We start from the raw sequence: 16887 nt of genomic DNA, 5'->3' as shown, positions 1-16887 counted from the left end.
GAACATAGAACATACAGTGCAAAAGGAAGGCCATTCGGCCCATCGAGTCTGCACCAACCCACTTAAGCCCACCGTATCCCCCGAACCCAATAACCTCTCCTAACCTTTTTGGTCACTATGGGCAATTTATCATGGTCAATCCACCTAACCTGCACTGGGAGGAAACCAGAGCAACCAGAGGAAACCCACGCGGACAGGGGAGAACATGCATACTCTGCACAGACAGTGACCCAAGCCATGAATCGAACCTGGACTCTGGCGCTGCGAAGCAACAGAGCTAACGATTGTGCTACCATGCCAAATAAAATGATGACAATTCAGGACGGTTCTGTAGCATCTGTGTGAACCTCCTTGCCCAATTTTGCTGTCTGGCCAGGATGTGCGTAATGTCTAGATGATACCCCAATGTTTGCATCGGTGCACATTCAAACAGTTTACAATAGCTACTTCAGGTCAGCATTGAACCAACACATGGAAGCCAGGCTCTCAAAATCCCAGAAAGTAGAAACCTCTGTGCCATAGATATGGTGGACATATTGTGTCAAACGTTTCCCACGCACTCAAAATGTTGAAGTTATCTATCCTGCGATGGCTGAGCAAAATAATACTGTGCTCTGAACTGATCTTACAAAGCAAGTGAATAGCTCATATTACTTTCAAAAAAGCATTGTTTGTTAAAAGCGTCTTAAATGTTGTGACATAATTTAGTGTGACATTAGAAATACAAACAGAAGTTATTATTTCCATAGTTTCAATTACTGATTTTTAAAAGCCACCAATTTTTAAATGAAAAGGAAAATGCATGGAACACAGAAGCAATATCAGTTTCTACTTAAACTGTTGAGATACACTTTGGAAAGAATAATACCTTGTACAGTTAGTACTGCGTGTGTCTGCACCTCCCCAAGGTCATTCCAAACTTCACATGTATATTTTCCTGTATCTTCAGGAAATACCTCCTGAATGTAAAGGTTGTATTCATTTCCATTCTTCTCAAACTGAAAGTCTTCTGATTCTTGAATTTCTTTTCCATTATGGAGCCAGATAATTTCTGGGAGTGGATTAGCTGATGGAATCAACACATTTATTAGCATTAGCAAATAGAAAACATGGAAATCAAGAAATATTTTACACATTAGAATTGTCCAACTATGCACAAATTATTTTCTGAGAGAAGGTAATCATATTCCTGCACAGTGCTGAAGCTATTAAACCATTAAATAAATGTGGAGATGCTGGTGTTGGACTGGGGTGAGTACAGTAAGAAGTCTCACAGCACCAGGTTAAAGTCCAACAGGTTTGTTTCGAATCACTAGCTTTCGGAGCACAGCTCCTTCCTCAGGTAAATGAAGAGGTATGTTTCAGACACGTATATATAGACAAAGTCAAAGATGCAACACAATGCTTTGAATGCGAGTATTTGCAGGTAATTAAGTCTTTACAGATCCAGAGAGAGGGGCAACCCCAGGTTAAAGAGGTGTGAATTGTCTCAAGCCTGGAGAGTTGGTAGGATTTCGCAAGCCCAGGCCAGATGGTGGGGGATGAATGTCATGCGACATGAATCCAAGGTTCTGGTTGAGGCCGTACTCATGTATGCGGAACTTGGCTATAAGTTTTTGCTCGGTGAATTTGCGTTGTCGTGTGTCCTGAAGGCTGCCTTGGAGAACGCTTACCCGAAGATCAGAGGCTGAATGCCCTTGACTGCTGAAGTGTTCCCTGACTGGAAGGGAACTTTCCTGCCTGGTGATTGTCGCGCGATGTCCGTTCATTCGTTGTCGCAGCGTCTGCATGGTCTCGCCAATGTACCACGCTTCGGGACATCCTTTCCTGCAGCGTATGAGGTGCGACATATCTGCCGGGTAATGTCGCACCTGAAACCGTGGGGGTATGGGGGAAAACACCCGCTCCCGGTGGCCATCAAGGTGACGGTCGCCCTGAACCTTTATCCTACGGGGTCCTTCCAGGCACCGAGTCGGATCCTGACTGGGATCTTGCAGACCTCGGGGCAAAAGTGCATCCCCGCAATCACAGCGATCCTGTATTCCTGGTCGGTGCAATACATCCATTTCAATGTGGACCGTGCCCACTCGGATACCCAGACAGCTGGGTTTGCTGTCATCGCCGGCTACCCCAACTCCAGGGGGTGATCGATGGGATGAATGTCCTTCTACGAGCACCGGCCCATGACAAGCTGGTATTCACAAACAGAAAGGGCTTCCACTCGATGAACGTGCAGCTGGTGTGTGACCATCAGATGCACATCATGCACGTCTGCGCCTGATACCCGGGCAGTGTGCACAACGCCTTCATCCTGACACACTCGACGGTTCCTGACACCTTCGAAGCCAACCCCCAAATGAGGGGTGGAGGGTATTGGTGACAGCCGTGACGGGAAGTCAGTGTTATCCCAGGACTGGTGGTCCGGGGTGTCTTGGGCTGGCTTCCGTCACTGTCCACTATCTCATCGTCGCTGGAATCTGATTGGGGTTGGGGTTATCAGAAGGGTCCGCCTCATCGGCAGTTGACCATCAAAACACAAGACATGACACATCATTGGGTCATGTGTTGGGGTGTTGGGTGGTGTGGAGGAGATGGGATGGTGTGGGGGATGGTGTGGGGGATGGTGTGGTGGGGAGTATGATGTGAGGGGTGGTGTAGGGGGCGTGTGGTGCGACTGTGTCACGCATACCTTGGGAAACCGCTAAGCAACAGGGTCTCATTTAGTTGCCTGATACTGACCTTTGCCTTAGTGGCTGCCCTCTCTCTGGGCCCACCGACCAGGTCCAGTACCCGCTGCTCTGCATTGGCGAAGTCCACAAGTCCAATGGTTCCCCTCCGGTATTTTCTCTCTCTCTAGGGATGTGCGTCGCCTTCTCCCTGGGTGGCCCCAAATGAATCCCAGACCAGTCAAAATGAAACATAGGAGGGTCCCCCAGCCCTGCCTACCCCCACGCCAGGCAACCCCGGCCCGATTGGCGTGCAAAAAATGCCAGCTTGGCAGTGCCAGGCTGGTGCACAGATGGCACCAGCAGTGCCTGGGGCCCCACCCTTCCCAAAGGGCATACAGCTGGGGGCCTCTAATCCCCTTGGACTCTCACGTGTGCCATCCCGTCAGGTGCCCATTTGTGGGAACCAGCACCAAACAGCGCTCGTCCAAGGTCCCTAAGGCGAAGAGATTGAATCCCAAAGCCTCAGGTACCTCGGGAATCTGCATATTAGAGTGAGGCTTACTGCCTCGCTCTAATATGCAAATTTGACAAAAAGTGATCCCGCTCATTGTGGGCGGGATTCACCTTGCAACATCTCACGAGATAGCATTGAATATCGCGAGGCATTACAAACTGGGTAGATCCCAGGTGCGGGGTCTCCCGGCTTTCAACAGCCATGCGGAGCCACGGTGAGCTGCTTTCTTGGTGCAGTGTGGCTAGAGGATTGCGCCCTTAATTTCTGAAACAGAGAAGCCTGCCCATCACCTTTAGGTGCAAAGGCACTTCAGGGGCTCTGTGCACTTGTGGTGATTCTCCAGGATGACTCTATCGGCTGTGTCAGTTTTACGTGGGGAATCAGAGGTGATCCGTTGCCAGCCCCTTCACTTCACAGTTATGTGCCACAGGTTTACATTCAAAATATACTGATGATTGACATATCACACCAGTAAAGTGGCAATATCATTTTCTTTTGCTGTTTGATCTTCGAGCCCACATAGGGACGTCAATCAAAGCAGTCTGTCTGATGGTCGCAAGTGCAGAAAGCAAGTGGCAGGCACCAAGAGGAAACTACAAGGAGATTTCCGAAAACCCCAGAAACTTGTCTATTGCCTACTTCATAATCTAACAGTCTGAAGAGGAGTGGGTATGCCTGAGAAGGCCAAACTACCGACATCCTCATGGACAGGAGGAGGAGGAGGAAGTTGGAACTGCATTTGCAGGCGGGAAATGAAACGCTTTACCCCCGACCTACATTAAATAGATGGGTGCATCTTGTTACTGGCCAGGTGTAGTTGTTTTCTGGGAACAGAAACATTGGAGTGGCCATTATTGTGACGTACATTCCCATCACTTAACTGGTGTAGCCTTCTTCTGCCCTATTCTGATATTTACAACCTTGCCACAATTAAAATCAACAGGCAAGTGGCAAAAAACAGTCTCACTTAGAGATTCAATACTATTTGCTCACACTGATTGCCTCACCTGCCACCTCCATCGTCATTCTCACTTGGCTACCATCCATAACCTGCAGGTCAGTCAGCTCCTTAAGGATGACTGGAGCAAAAGTTCTTTTGGAATCTTCGACACTTGCACTCTCAGTCTTGGTGCTCTTTCTTTCTGTTTACAAAACAAAATCTCTGGTTAAAACAACTGATGAGTTAGGCAGGCTGGGTCGACGTGGACTGCACTTGATACAGTGTAGCGAGAGACAGACCTCTAACACTGGATAAGATCCAACACGATTTCGTTTAACGTCTTAACTAATATACATGTTCAACTGTGGGTTGACACTATGCTGACTTGACTGGAGACCTAGTACTAGCCTGACCAGCTACCGCGTGGTGTTTGCACTGGCTAGCTCACGAACTCTGACTGTCTCAGTGGCTGGGTCCAGAGAGAGCGGGAAACCTAGTGCCCTCTGGCTTTATAGTGGTAGTGTCCTGTCTGGTGATTGGCTGCTCTGTTCTGTGTGCTTACTGGTTATCCTGTGTGTCAATCACTGCCTGTCTGCACTCCATTATATACATAGATGTGTATTATGACATCTCCCCCCCTTTTTTTTAGATAATAAATATTAAGGTGAGAGTGCGTGTGGATATGTATATGTGCCTGACTATATACAGAATGTGTTAAAATGAACTTATATACATAGGAAGGTGTCCCTAGTGCAGATATAGGGCAGATGAAACGATAAAACAATATTTACAGAGGTCAAAACGATGAGGTAACAAGATGTACAAAAGTTCAATCTATAAATTTAGTCTTTGTGGTGGGCGACGAATTCTTGTTGATCGCCGCAGGGATGAATCAGGGGCCGCCTGCACTTGGATAGGCGGGACCACTGCCAATGCGGTGGTCGCAGGGGCCGGCAGGATTGCTGGTAGATTGGTGGCCTCATGGTAGGGCACGTCCAGAGGAAGCATTGTGAGTGGCGGGGCATTTTGGTTAGGTGGCGGGCGTGGAACACTGCGCAGTGCCCATCTGTTGCACCATAGCAAGGAGCCATCAGCCATGCGGAGAAGGAACAATTTTGGGGTCACTTGCTTGACCACCACAGCTCTGGCTGACCAGCCGCCATCAGGCAACTGTACACGAACACGATCAGATGGGACCAGCTCTGGTAGATCCGTGGCATGAGCATCATATACGGATTTCTGTTGGGCCCGAGACTGCTGCATTTTTTGTACGACCGTGAGGTGGTCAAGGTCTGGAACATGGATGGCTGGAACCGTGGTTCCCAGAGTGCGATTCATGAGTATCTGGGCTGGAGACAACCCAGTGGACAGCGAGGTTGCCCTGTATGCCAGCAGTGCCAGGTTAAAGTCGGAGCCTGAATATGCAGCCTTGCATAGCAACCTCTTAACAATATGGACTCATTTTTCAGCCTTCTCGTTTGACTGCGAGTAGTGGGGGCTGGAGGTTACGTGACTGAAGTTGTAGGACCGGGCAAAATCAGACCATTCCTGGCTGTAAAAACAGGGACCGTTGTCACTCATCACCGTGAGCGGCATCCCATGCCTGGCGAATGTTTCTTTCCAGGCTTTGAACACTGCCTTCGACGTGAGGTCGGACAGTTTCACCACTTCTGGGTAACTGGAGAAGTAGTCGACCAGGAGGACATAGTCACGCCCCTTGGCATGGAAAAGATCGACACCTACTTTGGACCACGGAGAGGTCACTATCTCATGTTGCTACAAAGTTTCTTTGGGTTGAGCTGGCTGAAACTTCTGACATGTAGGGCAGTTGAGGATCGTGTTGGCAATGTCCTGGCTGATGCCCGGCCAATAGACTGCCTCCCGAGCTCTGCGTCGGCATTTCACGACCCCAAGGTGACCCTCATGGAGTCGGCTGAACACCATAGCTCGCATGCTCTGAGGAATCACGATCCTGTCGAGCTTCATGAGGATGCCGTCCACCACCGTCAGGTCGTCCTTGACGTTGTAGAACTGGGGACATTGTCCCTTCTGCCAGCCATTTGTAAGGTGCTGCATCACACGATGTAGCAGAGGATCCTTGGCCATTTCCTCATGAATTTGGATCACCCTCTTATCAGTGGCCGGAAGGTTGGTGGCACACAATTGCACCTGCGTGTCAATGTGGCAGATTAAGTCAGTTTGTTCACACGGTGTGGTAATGGACCTGGAAAGGGCGTCTGCAACAATGAGCTCTTTGCCTGGCGTGTAGACAAGTTCAAAGTCATTGCGGCGTAGCTTAAGAAGGATTCGCTGTAACCGAGGCGTCACATATTTTAAATCCTTCTGGATTATGTGGACTAGTGGTCTGTGGTCAGTCTCTACCGTGAATTTTGGCAGGCCATAGACATAGTCGTGAAACTCGTTGATTCCTGTTGGGAGGCCCAGACATTCCTTCTCAATCTGAGCGTACAGTTGCTCAGTGGGCATCATGGCTCTGGAGGCATACACCACTGGAGGCCAGGACGAGGAGTCATCCCATTGGAGGAGTACCGCCCCAATGCCATCCTGGCTTGCGTCAGTGGATATCTTGGTCTCCTTGGTTGGGTCGAAGAATACCAGAACCGGGGCTGTGGTGAGCTTCGCCCTCACGCCATTCCTTTTCATGCGTGGGCAGCCACTGGAATTCCGTCGACTTTTTGACGAGATGACGGAGGGCTGGGGTGTGGAACGCCATATTGGGAATGAATTTCCCGAGGAAGTTGACCATCCCACAAAAGCGGAGGACTGCATTCTTGTCCTCCGGGGTCTTCATGGTGTTGATCGCCGAAACCTTGTCAGCATCTGGCCGCATGCCTTGCTGCGAGATGTGGTCACCAAGGAATTTGATGTCTGATTGACCGAATGAGCACTTGGCCCTGTTGAGTTGGAGACCATGCTCATGGATTCTGTGGAATACCTGCTTGAGGCGATCGATGTGTTCTTGAGGAGTTGTGGACCAGATTATGACATCGTCAACATACACTCGCACCCCCTCGATACCCTCCATCATCTGTTCCATGATGCGGTGAAATACCTGAGGCAGAGATGATGTCAAAGGGCATCCGGTTGTAGCAGTAGCAACCGAACGGGGTATTGAATGTGCACAGCTTGCGACTGGATGCGTCCAGCTGTATTTGCCAGAATCCCTTGGAGGCGTCCAGCTTCGTAAAGAATTTGGCATGAGCCATATCACTGGTCAACTCTTCATGTTTTGGTATCGGGTAATGCTCCTGTATAATGTTGTGGTTTAGATCATTGGGGTCGATGCAGATCCGAAGCTCCCCTGACGGCTTCTTGACGCAGACCATGGAGCTGACCCAGTCCGTGGGTTCTGTGACCTTTGATATGATGCCCTGGTCCTGGAGGTCCTGTAATTGCTGCTTGAGGCGATCCTTGAGGGGTGCCGGCACCCGACGTGGTGCATGAATTGTAGGGGTGCCGTTCAGTTTGAGCAGGATTTTGTATCAGTATGGGAGCGTGCCCATTCCATCGAACATGCTGTGGTACTGCGTGATGATGTCATCAATATCAGCCTGGAAGTTTTCATCAGGTGAGGCCGTCGCCTCTGACAATGACATGGTGTGGACTCACTGAACCAGGTTCAAGCGCTTGCAGGCCCGAGCACAGAGCAGGATGCTCTGTCAGGTCTGACGATCTCAAACCGCAGCATCACTTTAATCGACTTATTGGACACTCCAAGTTGGCACGAGCCACTGGCAGCTATGGCATTGCCATTGTAGTCAAGGAGCTGACAGGCCGGTGGAAGAATACTTGGTCTGACGCGGATGGTGTCGAGATCGGATTTCGAGATGAGGTTCGCCAATGCGCCGGTGTCCAGTTTGAAGCAGATGCGAGCCTTGTTAACTGTGAGGACAGCACACCACTCGTCGTCAGGATCCACGCTGAGGATCGGGAGGTGCTTCACTGTCTTGGTGAGAGGCAGCGTACGCTTCGTAATGATGCCCACCCGGAGTTGGGATTTGAGGCACTCAGCATCAGGATCTGTTGGGCTGTCGGGATCGGAATCTGGCATGCCTTGCTGTATTGAACGGACACTTCTGCGCCGTGGCTGGGATTGCTGGCTGCTGGGCAGTGGAGCAGATCTGCAAAGGACTGCGTAGTGGCCAAGTTTGCGACACTATTGACACCGTCGTGCTTTTGCCGGACATTGTCGCAGTAAATGGGCGGAGCCACAATTCGGACACGTCATGATGCCAACGTCAGCGCGTTCTACGCAGCGGCCCGGGAAAAGTGCGTGAAATGGCCACTCTTGTCGATGCTTAGGCCCTGCATTTGTGCGATAGCCTGCACCCGTTCCGCCTCGTGGGAGGCTAGCTTTGCATTCTCTGCCGCCCTGATGTGGGAGTATCGATTGTTAGCATGTTCGTGGACAACACACGTCTCGATGGCGATGGTGAGGGTGAGCTGCTTGACTTTCAGGAGCTGCTGGCGAAGGGAATCGGAGTGGACCCCGAAAACGATCTGATCCTGGATCATGGAATCAGCTGTCGAGTCATAGTTACATGACTGCGCGAGGATGAGGAGATGGGTCAAAAAGGACTGAACAGGTTCATCCTTACCCTGAAGCCTCTGCTGGAAAATGTACCGTTCAAAGCTCTCATTCACCTCAATGTCGCAGTGGCTGTCGAACTTCAGCAGGACTGTTTAAAATTTTGTCACTTCTTCGCCTTCAGCGAATGTAAAGGAGTTGTAGATGTGGATGGCGTGGTCCCCCGTTGTGGAGAGGAATAGTGCGATCTTCCTATCATCTGATGCGGCCTCGAGGTCGGTGGCTTCGATATATAGGAGGAACTTTTGTTTGAAGATCTTCCAATTTGTACCGAGGTTGCCGGCGATGCAGAGCTGCGGAGGAGGACGGACGTTTTCCATGTCACCGGATGGCTGCTTGCTGGTCAACGCTGATTCACTCAAGGTAGGTCCGTCAAATTGCAGTATCACTCACTGGTACCATGATGTGTTGGGTGGGCTGGGTCGATGTGGACTGCACTTGATGCAGTGTGGCGAGAGACAGACCTCTAACACTGGATAAGATGCAACACGATTTTATTTAACGTCTTAACTAATATACATGTTCAACTGTGGGTTGACACTATGCTGACTTGACTGGAGACCTAGTACTAGCCTGACCAGCTACCGCGTGGTGTTTACACTGGCTAGCTCACGAACTCTGACTGTCTCAGTGGCTGGGTCCCGAGAGAGCGGGAAACCTAGTGCCTTCTGGCTTTATAGTGGTAGTGTCCTGTCTGGTGATTGGCTGCTGTGTTCTGTGTGCTTACTGGTCATCCTGTGTGTTGATCACTGCCTGTCTGCACTCCATTATATACATAGATGTATATTATGACGACAACTTTTGTGGCATTTACAAGGATTCATTTTAAGATGCAATGGCAGAGAATTTTCAATGGGTGAAATCTTCAGCAGAACTAAGGTAGTGTCTTATTCATGTCCACCCTGTGTGATGTGGGCTGATCTAGCTATAATGGTGGTGTCAACCTGATTTCAATATTGGGGACATTCAACAATGTAACTGATTGAGGGCTTTCAGCAGCTCAAATAGAAAGTATTGAATACATAACACAATTGACTCGAGAAAAGATCTGCCGGAAGGCTAAGGATCATCTTCTCTGATGACGCGATGTGGGATAAGCTGGGCCAGAAACCAGAATAATGCAAGCTCCAAAGAGGGCCGCGCAAGGCTAGTGGAAACAATTGCTGGTGTATGGAGTGCCACAGACAAAGTCATCATGCAAACTCCATAAAACAACATTGAATAGTCCTGCCAGGTGAGGTAAACTGAGAAACACAAACCAAACCTTCCAAGAATGCACTTATTGAGCACAAACATAATTGAAGGCACCACTGAACCCTTGAAAAAATTCCATTGATCTGGAGGCATTGGAGGTTGGAAATTTAAAGTACAGGGGCAGCAGGGTAGCATGGTGGTTAGCATAAATGCTTCACAGCTCCAGGGTCCCAGGTTCGATTCCCGGCTGGGTCACTGTCTGTGTGGTGTCTGCACGTCCTCCCCCTGTGTGCGTGGGTTTCCTCCGGGTGCTCCGGTTTCCTCCCACAGTCCAAAGATGTGCGGGTTAGGTGGATTGGCCATGCTAAATTGCCCGTAGTGTCCTAATAAAAAAGTAAGGTTAAGGGGGGGGTTGTTGGGTTACGGGTATAGGGTGGATACGTGGGTTTGAGTAGGGTGATCATGGCTCGGCACAACATTGAGGGCCGAAGGGCCTGTTCTGTGCTGTACTGTTCTATGTTCTAGATGCGATGATAATAATAATAATAATCTAATGATTGTTATTACAATAATCTTTATTAATGTCACAAGTAGGCTTACATTAACACTGTGAAAATCCCCTAGTCGCCGCACTCCGACGCCTGTTCGGGTACACAGAGGGAGAATTCAAATTGTCCAATTCACCTAAGAGGCACGTCTTTCGGTACTTGGGAGGAAACCGGATCAGCCGGGGGAAACCCACGCAGGGCGATCATGCAGACTCCGCACAGACACATATCAGGAATCGAACTTGGGACTCTGGTGCTGTGACGAAACAGTGCGAACCATTGTGCTACCTAGGCTGACTAGGCCTCAAGAATCACAGGGATTCTCCCATCGGGCAGCTAAGTGTTGACGCCGGCGTAAAAGCAGGAGTGTTTTATTCCGGCGTCAACAGGCCTTCCGGCGCCCGATTCTCTGGGCCACAGGGGGCCAGCATGGCGCTGGAGCGGCCCATGCCACTCCAGCGGCTGACCCCGGCATCAACTGGGCAGGGCGGGGTCCGCGCATGCGCAGTGGCACCGGCGCCAACGCGTGCATGTGCAGTGGCTTTCTTCTCTGTGCCACCCCCGACGCCAAATGGCGTAGGGCTCCAGGAGCCGGCGCGGAAGAAAGGAGGCCCCCAGCGTGAGAGGCCAGCCCACCAATCTGTGGGCCCCAATTGCGGGCCAGGCCACAATGGAGGCCCCCCCAAACCCCCCTGGGGTGGGACCCTCCCTCCCCACAGGCTGCCCCCAGACCCTTCAGTGCCGAGGTCCCGCCAGATCAAAGCATGTTAGAATGCTGCCGGCGGGACTCGGGTTTTTTGCTATGGCTGCTCGGCCCATCCGGGTCGGAGAATCGAGCAGGGGGCCGCGTAGAGCGGACCCCGACCTGCGCCGCGCCAACCACGCTGGCGCCAATGGCACCGATTCTCCGCTCTGTTGAGAATCGCGTCCCGGCGTTGGAGCGGCGTGGCGCTGTTCACGCGGTGCCCCAGGGATTCTCCGACCCGGCGGGGGTTTGTAGAATCCAGGCCACAATTTCTGTGTTGTGAAGATATACCCTCCTAGGTATGTTCCATGGGACAAAGGTCTCTGTGGGTAGCTGGAATGAGGAATAGCAGCAATCTGAAAAACTACAAAGTACGATGCAGGTTTGTGGGCGCGATTCCTGTAAACATTTCAAAGTGTGGTAGCGAACTAGTGAGTGGAAGTTGCCGCGCATTTCCCGCCACTTGGCCCAGCAAAACCGGCAACGTTATTCAAAGTTAATCGGTCCACTTATGGAGGCCCCTAAGGCCAGCCCCAAGATTCGCGAACTCTTAGCTAGGGAGGCCCCTCTACACGGTGGAGACCAGGAGGGATGTTCTGTTCCCCGGGGTTCACGGAGGGTGAGCCACAGGGCAGCAAGTGCTGCCTGGGATGAGGTGGCGGAAGCCGTTAGTTCCAACAGTATGAACAAGAAGACTGGCCTGCAGTGCAGAAAGGTCAACGACCTACACTGGGCTGCACGAGTGAGTAGGCACCAAACTCCCCCCCCCCCCCCCCCCCCCAATGAAGCATTCACCCCTCCCCAAATCTCCAAGTGACCCCAGCCCTCCCTCCCCTTCCCCCCACTCCACCTTCACACCCCCTCTCCCACCACTGAACCACATGTGTGGCTAATGATTCTCTCTCTGTGTCTACTCAGGAGAAGCTCCTTCCGAAGAGCGTGCCCTGCAGGTGACCGGTGTGGCCGAGGACCGGGTGGTCACCAACACGGAGGCTGGTGAACACCGCAGAGGTGAGGAACCATTGGGATCCACCAGGAGGATGTGTCAAACATGAGTAGTGATTGCCTTACTGACTGACCCATCTCTCCCACTGACCCACATATTTAATTTTTAAAAAATAATCTTTATTGTCACAAGTAGGCTTACATCAAAAAAATTTTTTTTTAGAGCACTCAATTCATTTTTTCCAATTAAGGGGCAATTTAGCGTGGCCAATGCACCTACCCTGCACATCTTTGGGTTGTGGGGGTGAAACCCATGCAAACACAGGGAGAATGTGCAAACTCCACACAGATAGTGACCCAGAGCTGGGATCTAACCTGCGACCTTGGTGTCGTGAGACAGCAGTGCTATCCACTGCGCCATCGTGCTGCCCTAAACAGGCTTACATTAACACTGCAATGAAGTTAGTGTGAAAAACCCCGAGTCGCCACACTCCAGCACCTGTTTGGGTACACAGTGTCCAAATTACCTAACGGCACTTCTTTTGGGACTTGTGGGAGGGAACCTGAGCACCCGACGGAAACCCACACAGACATGGGGTGAACGGGCAGACTCCACACAGACAGGGACCCAAACCGGGAATCGAACATGGGACCCTGGAGCTGTGAAGCAACAGTGCTACCCACTGTGCTACCTTGGGTCCTTGTCCATCCTCCTGCAGGTCCTCCAGCCGACAGCACCAGCCCATCCCGGTGGCCCCCTCTCCTGACTCCGAGGAGAAGACCTCGGAGGAGAGCTCCGAGGATGCCACCATAATGGTCGCGGTAAAGCGGTCATCCCCACCCTCCACCAGCACAGATACACACACCTTGGTGGGGCATGTTAGTGGTTCCCGGGGCACACTCTGGTGAGTACCACACTGCTGCTGATGTACATCAGGTGGAGGCAGGAACCCCCAGGCGAGACAGCAGGCAGAGTTCTGCTGGATCCCAGGACCCAGCTGGGTCCCAGCCTGGTGCTGAGCCTCTGGAAGTTGGTTACCCAGAGCTGATGGAGACGATAGGGAGCAGCCAGGAAATTCAGAGGGCAATGTCAGCGTCACTCCAGCAGATCAATAGCTGCTTGGTGGAGTACAAGAGGCTACAGGCTCAGGAGATGACGCCGGCAATGAGTGGCACCAAGGTCAACACTGCTGAGGTGGCGAGGCGACCGCAGTGCCTGGTGCACGATGTCAGCACCATGAGTGAAGGTGTCCAAGGCGTTGCGCAGTCGGTGACGGCCACGGCTGAGCGTCTGTTTGCCTCGCTGGAGGATATCACACAGTACCAGGCCGATCTTGATGAGGTTCTGTGGGACATGTCCTGCTCTCAGATGAGCACGGCCAAGGCGCTGCGGAGCTTGTCCCAGTCGCAGATGGGCATGGCTTGTCATGAACTTTGCTTTCTGAATGAGGATGGCTTCAAAGTGTAGTGTCTTACAAAGAACATCAAGTTAAGTTTTGAACAAAGCTAATTTATTTACACTACAACAAAATAGATTTGATTTGCTTGTTAAGGCAGAAAAGGTAACAGATTCACTAAAACTATGATTCTAGTTACAGAGCACCTAATAACACGACTATTCGCTACCTTGCCTAACAACCTTCTCCCCCCAATCAAGAGTATCACGGGATCCACTTGTATGCGTTTGATCGCCATCTAGTGGTTGGATGAAGTTGCAGTAAATTGTTAATCCTTCATTATTCTTACAATATACATATTGTCACTTGGCTGAGACACTGCAGAGCTTGTTCCAGTCACTGAGGAGCATCGCTGAGGGTGTCAACTTCATGGTGCAGACCATGGGGAGCCAGACGATGCAGGGGTAGCCGGGGCTTAAACCAGCTGCCCCTCCATCCCAAGGTGAACCCCAGGGCCCTATGGGCACCGAGCAGGAGGAGGGGTCGCTGGTTGTCAACCTGGACCCGCCCCAGTGAGTGGTGACAGTGGCACCAGCTGCCCCTGAGTTCCACCCCTCTGGTGAGGCAGCATCTTGCAGGCAGCACAGGACAGGGTGGCACGGCTGTGCATGTGCCGTCGACAAGTGGGATGGAGCCCTCCGGCTCCAGAGCCCCCAGAGGATGCCCGCTAGGGGCATCGAGGGCCATGGGACAAGGTAAGCAGCTGGCTGCCTCCACCTCAGGTTGCATCCCGGGAAAATACCAAGACCTACTGGGAGAGCTAGGAGGGCCAGGCATGTTGAAGATCACTGAGAGTACCGGGGTAGAGGGGAGGGGGTGCAGGGGTGTAGATAGGGAGGGGGTGGGGTTGGGAGTTGGGCGGTGTTGGGGGGGGCAACACTATCAGGAATGGGGTATTGTACAGCACATTAAACAACTTTAAGCACAACCATTATGATGCCTCTCTCTGCAATGCGGCTTATCCTTGGACCCTTTGCCCTTCACTCCAGGCAAACCCCCCCCCCCCCCCCCCCCCCCCACCCCCACGTGGCACTCACCCCATCCTCCGGCCATGGACATGTCCCAGAGCTGTGTCCCATTCCTGGCAAATTCGGATGTTGGCTGCTGCATGTGTAGTGTTGCCTCCCACAGTGTTCCGTCATCAAGGTGGGACTGGCACATTCACCCATGGGAATCCACTTGGCATGTGTCAAGTGCTCACTTACCCATGGTTCCCAATTCCTTATTAGTGATAGCCTTCAGCTGCGCAGTCAGAGGCTTCAGCAGTCAGTGGGAGGTATGGATGATCGGTGGGACAGACGGGTAGGGACAGGGGTTGCCCCCAGAATGAGGTTGGAATCCAGTGGTTGGCATGGTGGAATGGCCCCCCCAACCGCCTCCCCCCCTACCCTCCCATGGCGGCCCATCCAAATGGAGGGTGCCCCACCCCTGGCATTGGGGTGGCAAGCCCAGCACACCCAGGCTCTTTGTGAGCAAAGGTGGCTACTCACCTCCTCGGATCCCCATGGAAGCCCTTCCGCCAGGTTCACGTTTTTCAAAAGGAGTACTAATCGGCGTCAGCATGAGCACTTGCTGGGGAGTCTGATGAATGACGGGAGATTTGGATATGGGGTCGCTCTCATTGATTGTATGAAAATGAGGCTTAAGTAGTGATAAATGGTTTCTCGCCACGCTATGGTGAGATCCCCATTTCACCTTCAAGAGCTGGCCTGTTGCATCGCAAACTGTTTGACACCAAGCGTGCATCTCATTTTTGGCCCCTCCCACTATTCACCGGCCTCACTACGCTTGAGCGGGAGTGTAACCGGAAACTGTCACAACAGCTTCCAAACCTGCGGCCTCCACTGCCTAAAGGAATAAGGGCAGGAAGCGCCTGCGATCATCACCACTTGGAAAATCTCTTCCAAGTCACATTATATCCTGACTTGAAAATATTTTACCATTCCTTCACTACCACTGGGTCAAACTCCTCGAACCCCTTCCCGAACAGAACTGTGGATGCACCTACACCACATGGACTGTGGCAGCTCAAGGTGCAGGCTCACCACTACTCTCTCAAGGACAATTGTTGATGGGCAATAAATGCAGACCTTGCCAATGTGCCCATATCACATGAAGGAATGAAAAATTTGGGACCTTCTTGCAGCTATGTCTGACCACTGTATTAACAACCGCCTATAAATCTTCCGTGGTGGTTGTGTGGTGCAATGGGGGCGGCATGATAGCACAGTGGTTAGCACTGTTGCTTCACAGCTCCAGGGTCCCAGGTTTGATTCACGGCTTGGGTAACTGTTCGTGCGGAGTCTGCACGTTCTCCCCGTGTCTAAGTTGGTTTCCTCCGGGTGCTCCGGTTTCCTCTCACAGTCCGAAGATGTGCAGGTTAGGTGGATTGACCATGCTAAATTACCCTTAGTGTCCAAAAGGGTTAGGTGGGGTTACTGGGATGGGGTGGAGGTGTGGGCCTAAGTGGGACGCTCTTTCCAAAGGCCTGCGCAGAGTCGATGGGCCTAATGGCCTCCTTCTGCACTGTAAATTCTATGAATAACCTCTGCCTTTGAGCCAGAAGCTCTGTGTTCGGCCCACACCAGGACCTGATGGCACTGGAAGGTGCATTCATGGTATAGCCAGATGGGCCGAGTATCAACCTGCAAATCTTTCCAACACATGCCAATGGCAGGCGGTAAGAGTGGGAGAGATTCCTGGTCATCTGTGTGATTGAAAGAATGTTGGAGCTCCGACCATCATTATCCATAGCTCCAGACTACAACATGCATGCAAAATAGCATGTTGCCACAGCAACTCAGACTCCCTAATTGAACTGTCACACATCACATAAGTCCTTTCTCATCTAACCACAAATATGCTAACAGACCAGAATTTTCTGGCAAAATAATGCAGAGTCTAGTGTGCAGATTGTTATTAATGTGTAAATTGTCCAGCAATTCGCAGGAGGATTTATACAGCTTTGTTGTTGTCTTGTGAAAATGACAGTTCCATGCTAACCTTCCCTTGAATTTCAAGGAATTGCCACAGTTCTGCTGTTAAAATGAATGGAATTAGCCATAGAGAGTTTGGGCCAGTGTTTAACACAGTCAGGACACTTTTAATGATTTCAATATGTTTTTTAACCTCTCCAGATCAGGAAGAGAACAACTGAAATGGTGGTATTTTGTTTTTGCAGGCAGGAAAATACTCTTAGACATTTAAAAAAATTAATTTTAAAAACATTTTTCTCTCTGTCTCTTGGTCTCCAATATCTTTCAATC

At 51.3% G+C, this 16887-nt stretch overlaps 1 protein-coding gene across 3 annotated transcripts in view; it reads right to left on the bottom strand.

Annotated features, from left to right (window-relative positions):
- LOC119961939 (myosin light chain kinase, smooth muscle-like) overlaps nucleotides 1-16887 on the bottom strand; it is a 552422-nt gene that overhangs the window by 157590 nt on the left and 377945 nt on the right. For all 3 annotated transcript variants that reach the window (XM_038789529.1, XM_038789528.1, XM_038789530.1), the window contains 2 exons: nucleotides 4191-4325; nucleotides 869-1066 (listed from right to left, as the gene is read on the bottom strand). In XM_038789529.1, the coding sequence (XP_038645457.1) occupies nucleotides 869-1066; nucleotides 4191-4325 (333 nt within the window). The remainder of the gene's footprint in view (nucleotides 1-868; nucleotides 1067-4190; nucleotides 4326-16887) is intronic.

Source organism: Scyliorhinus canicula, chromosome 2 (genome assembly GCF_902713615.1).
Source record: "Scyliorhinus canicula chromosome 2, sScyCan1.1, whole genome shotgun sequence".
Classification (NCBI taxonomy): domain Eukaryota; kingdom Metazoa; phylum Chordata; class Chondrichthyes; order Carcharhiniformes; family Scyliorhinidae; genus Scyliorhinus; species Scyliorhinus canicula.
This window is presented reverse-complemented; position numbering and strand designations above follow the sequence as displayed.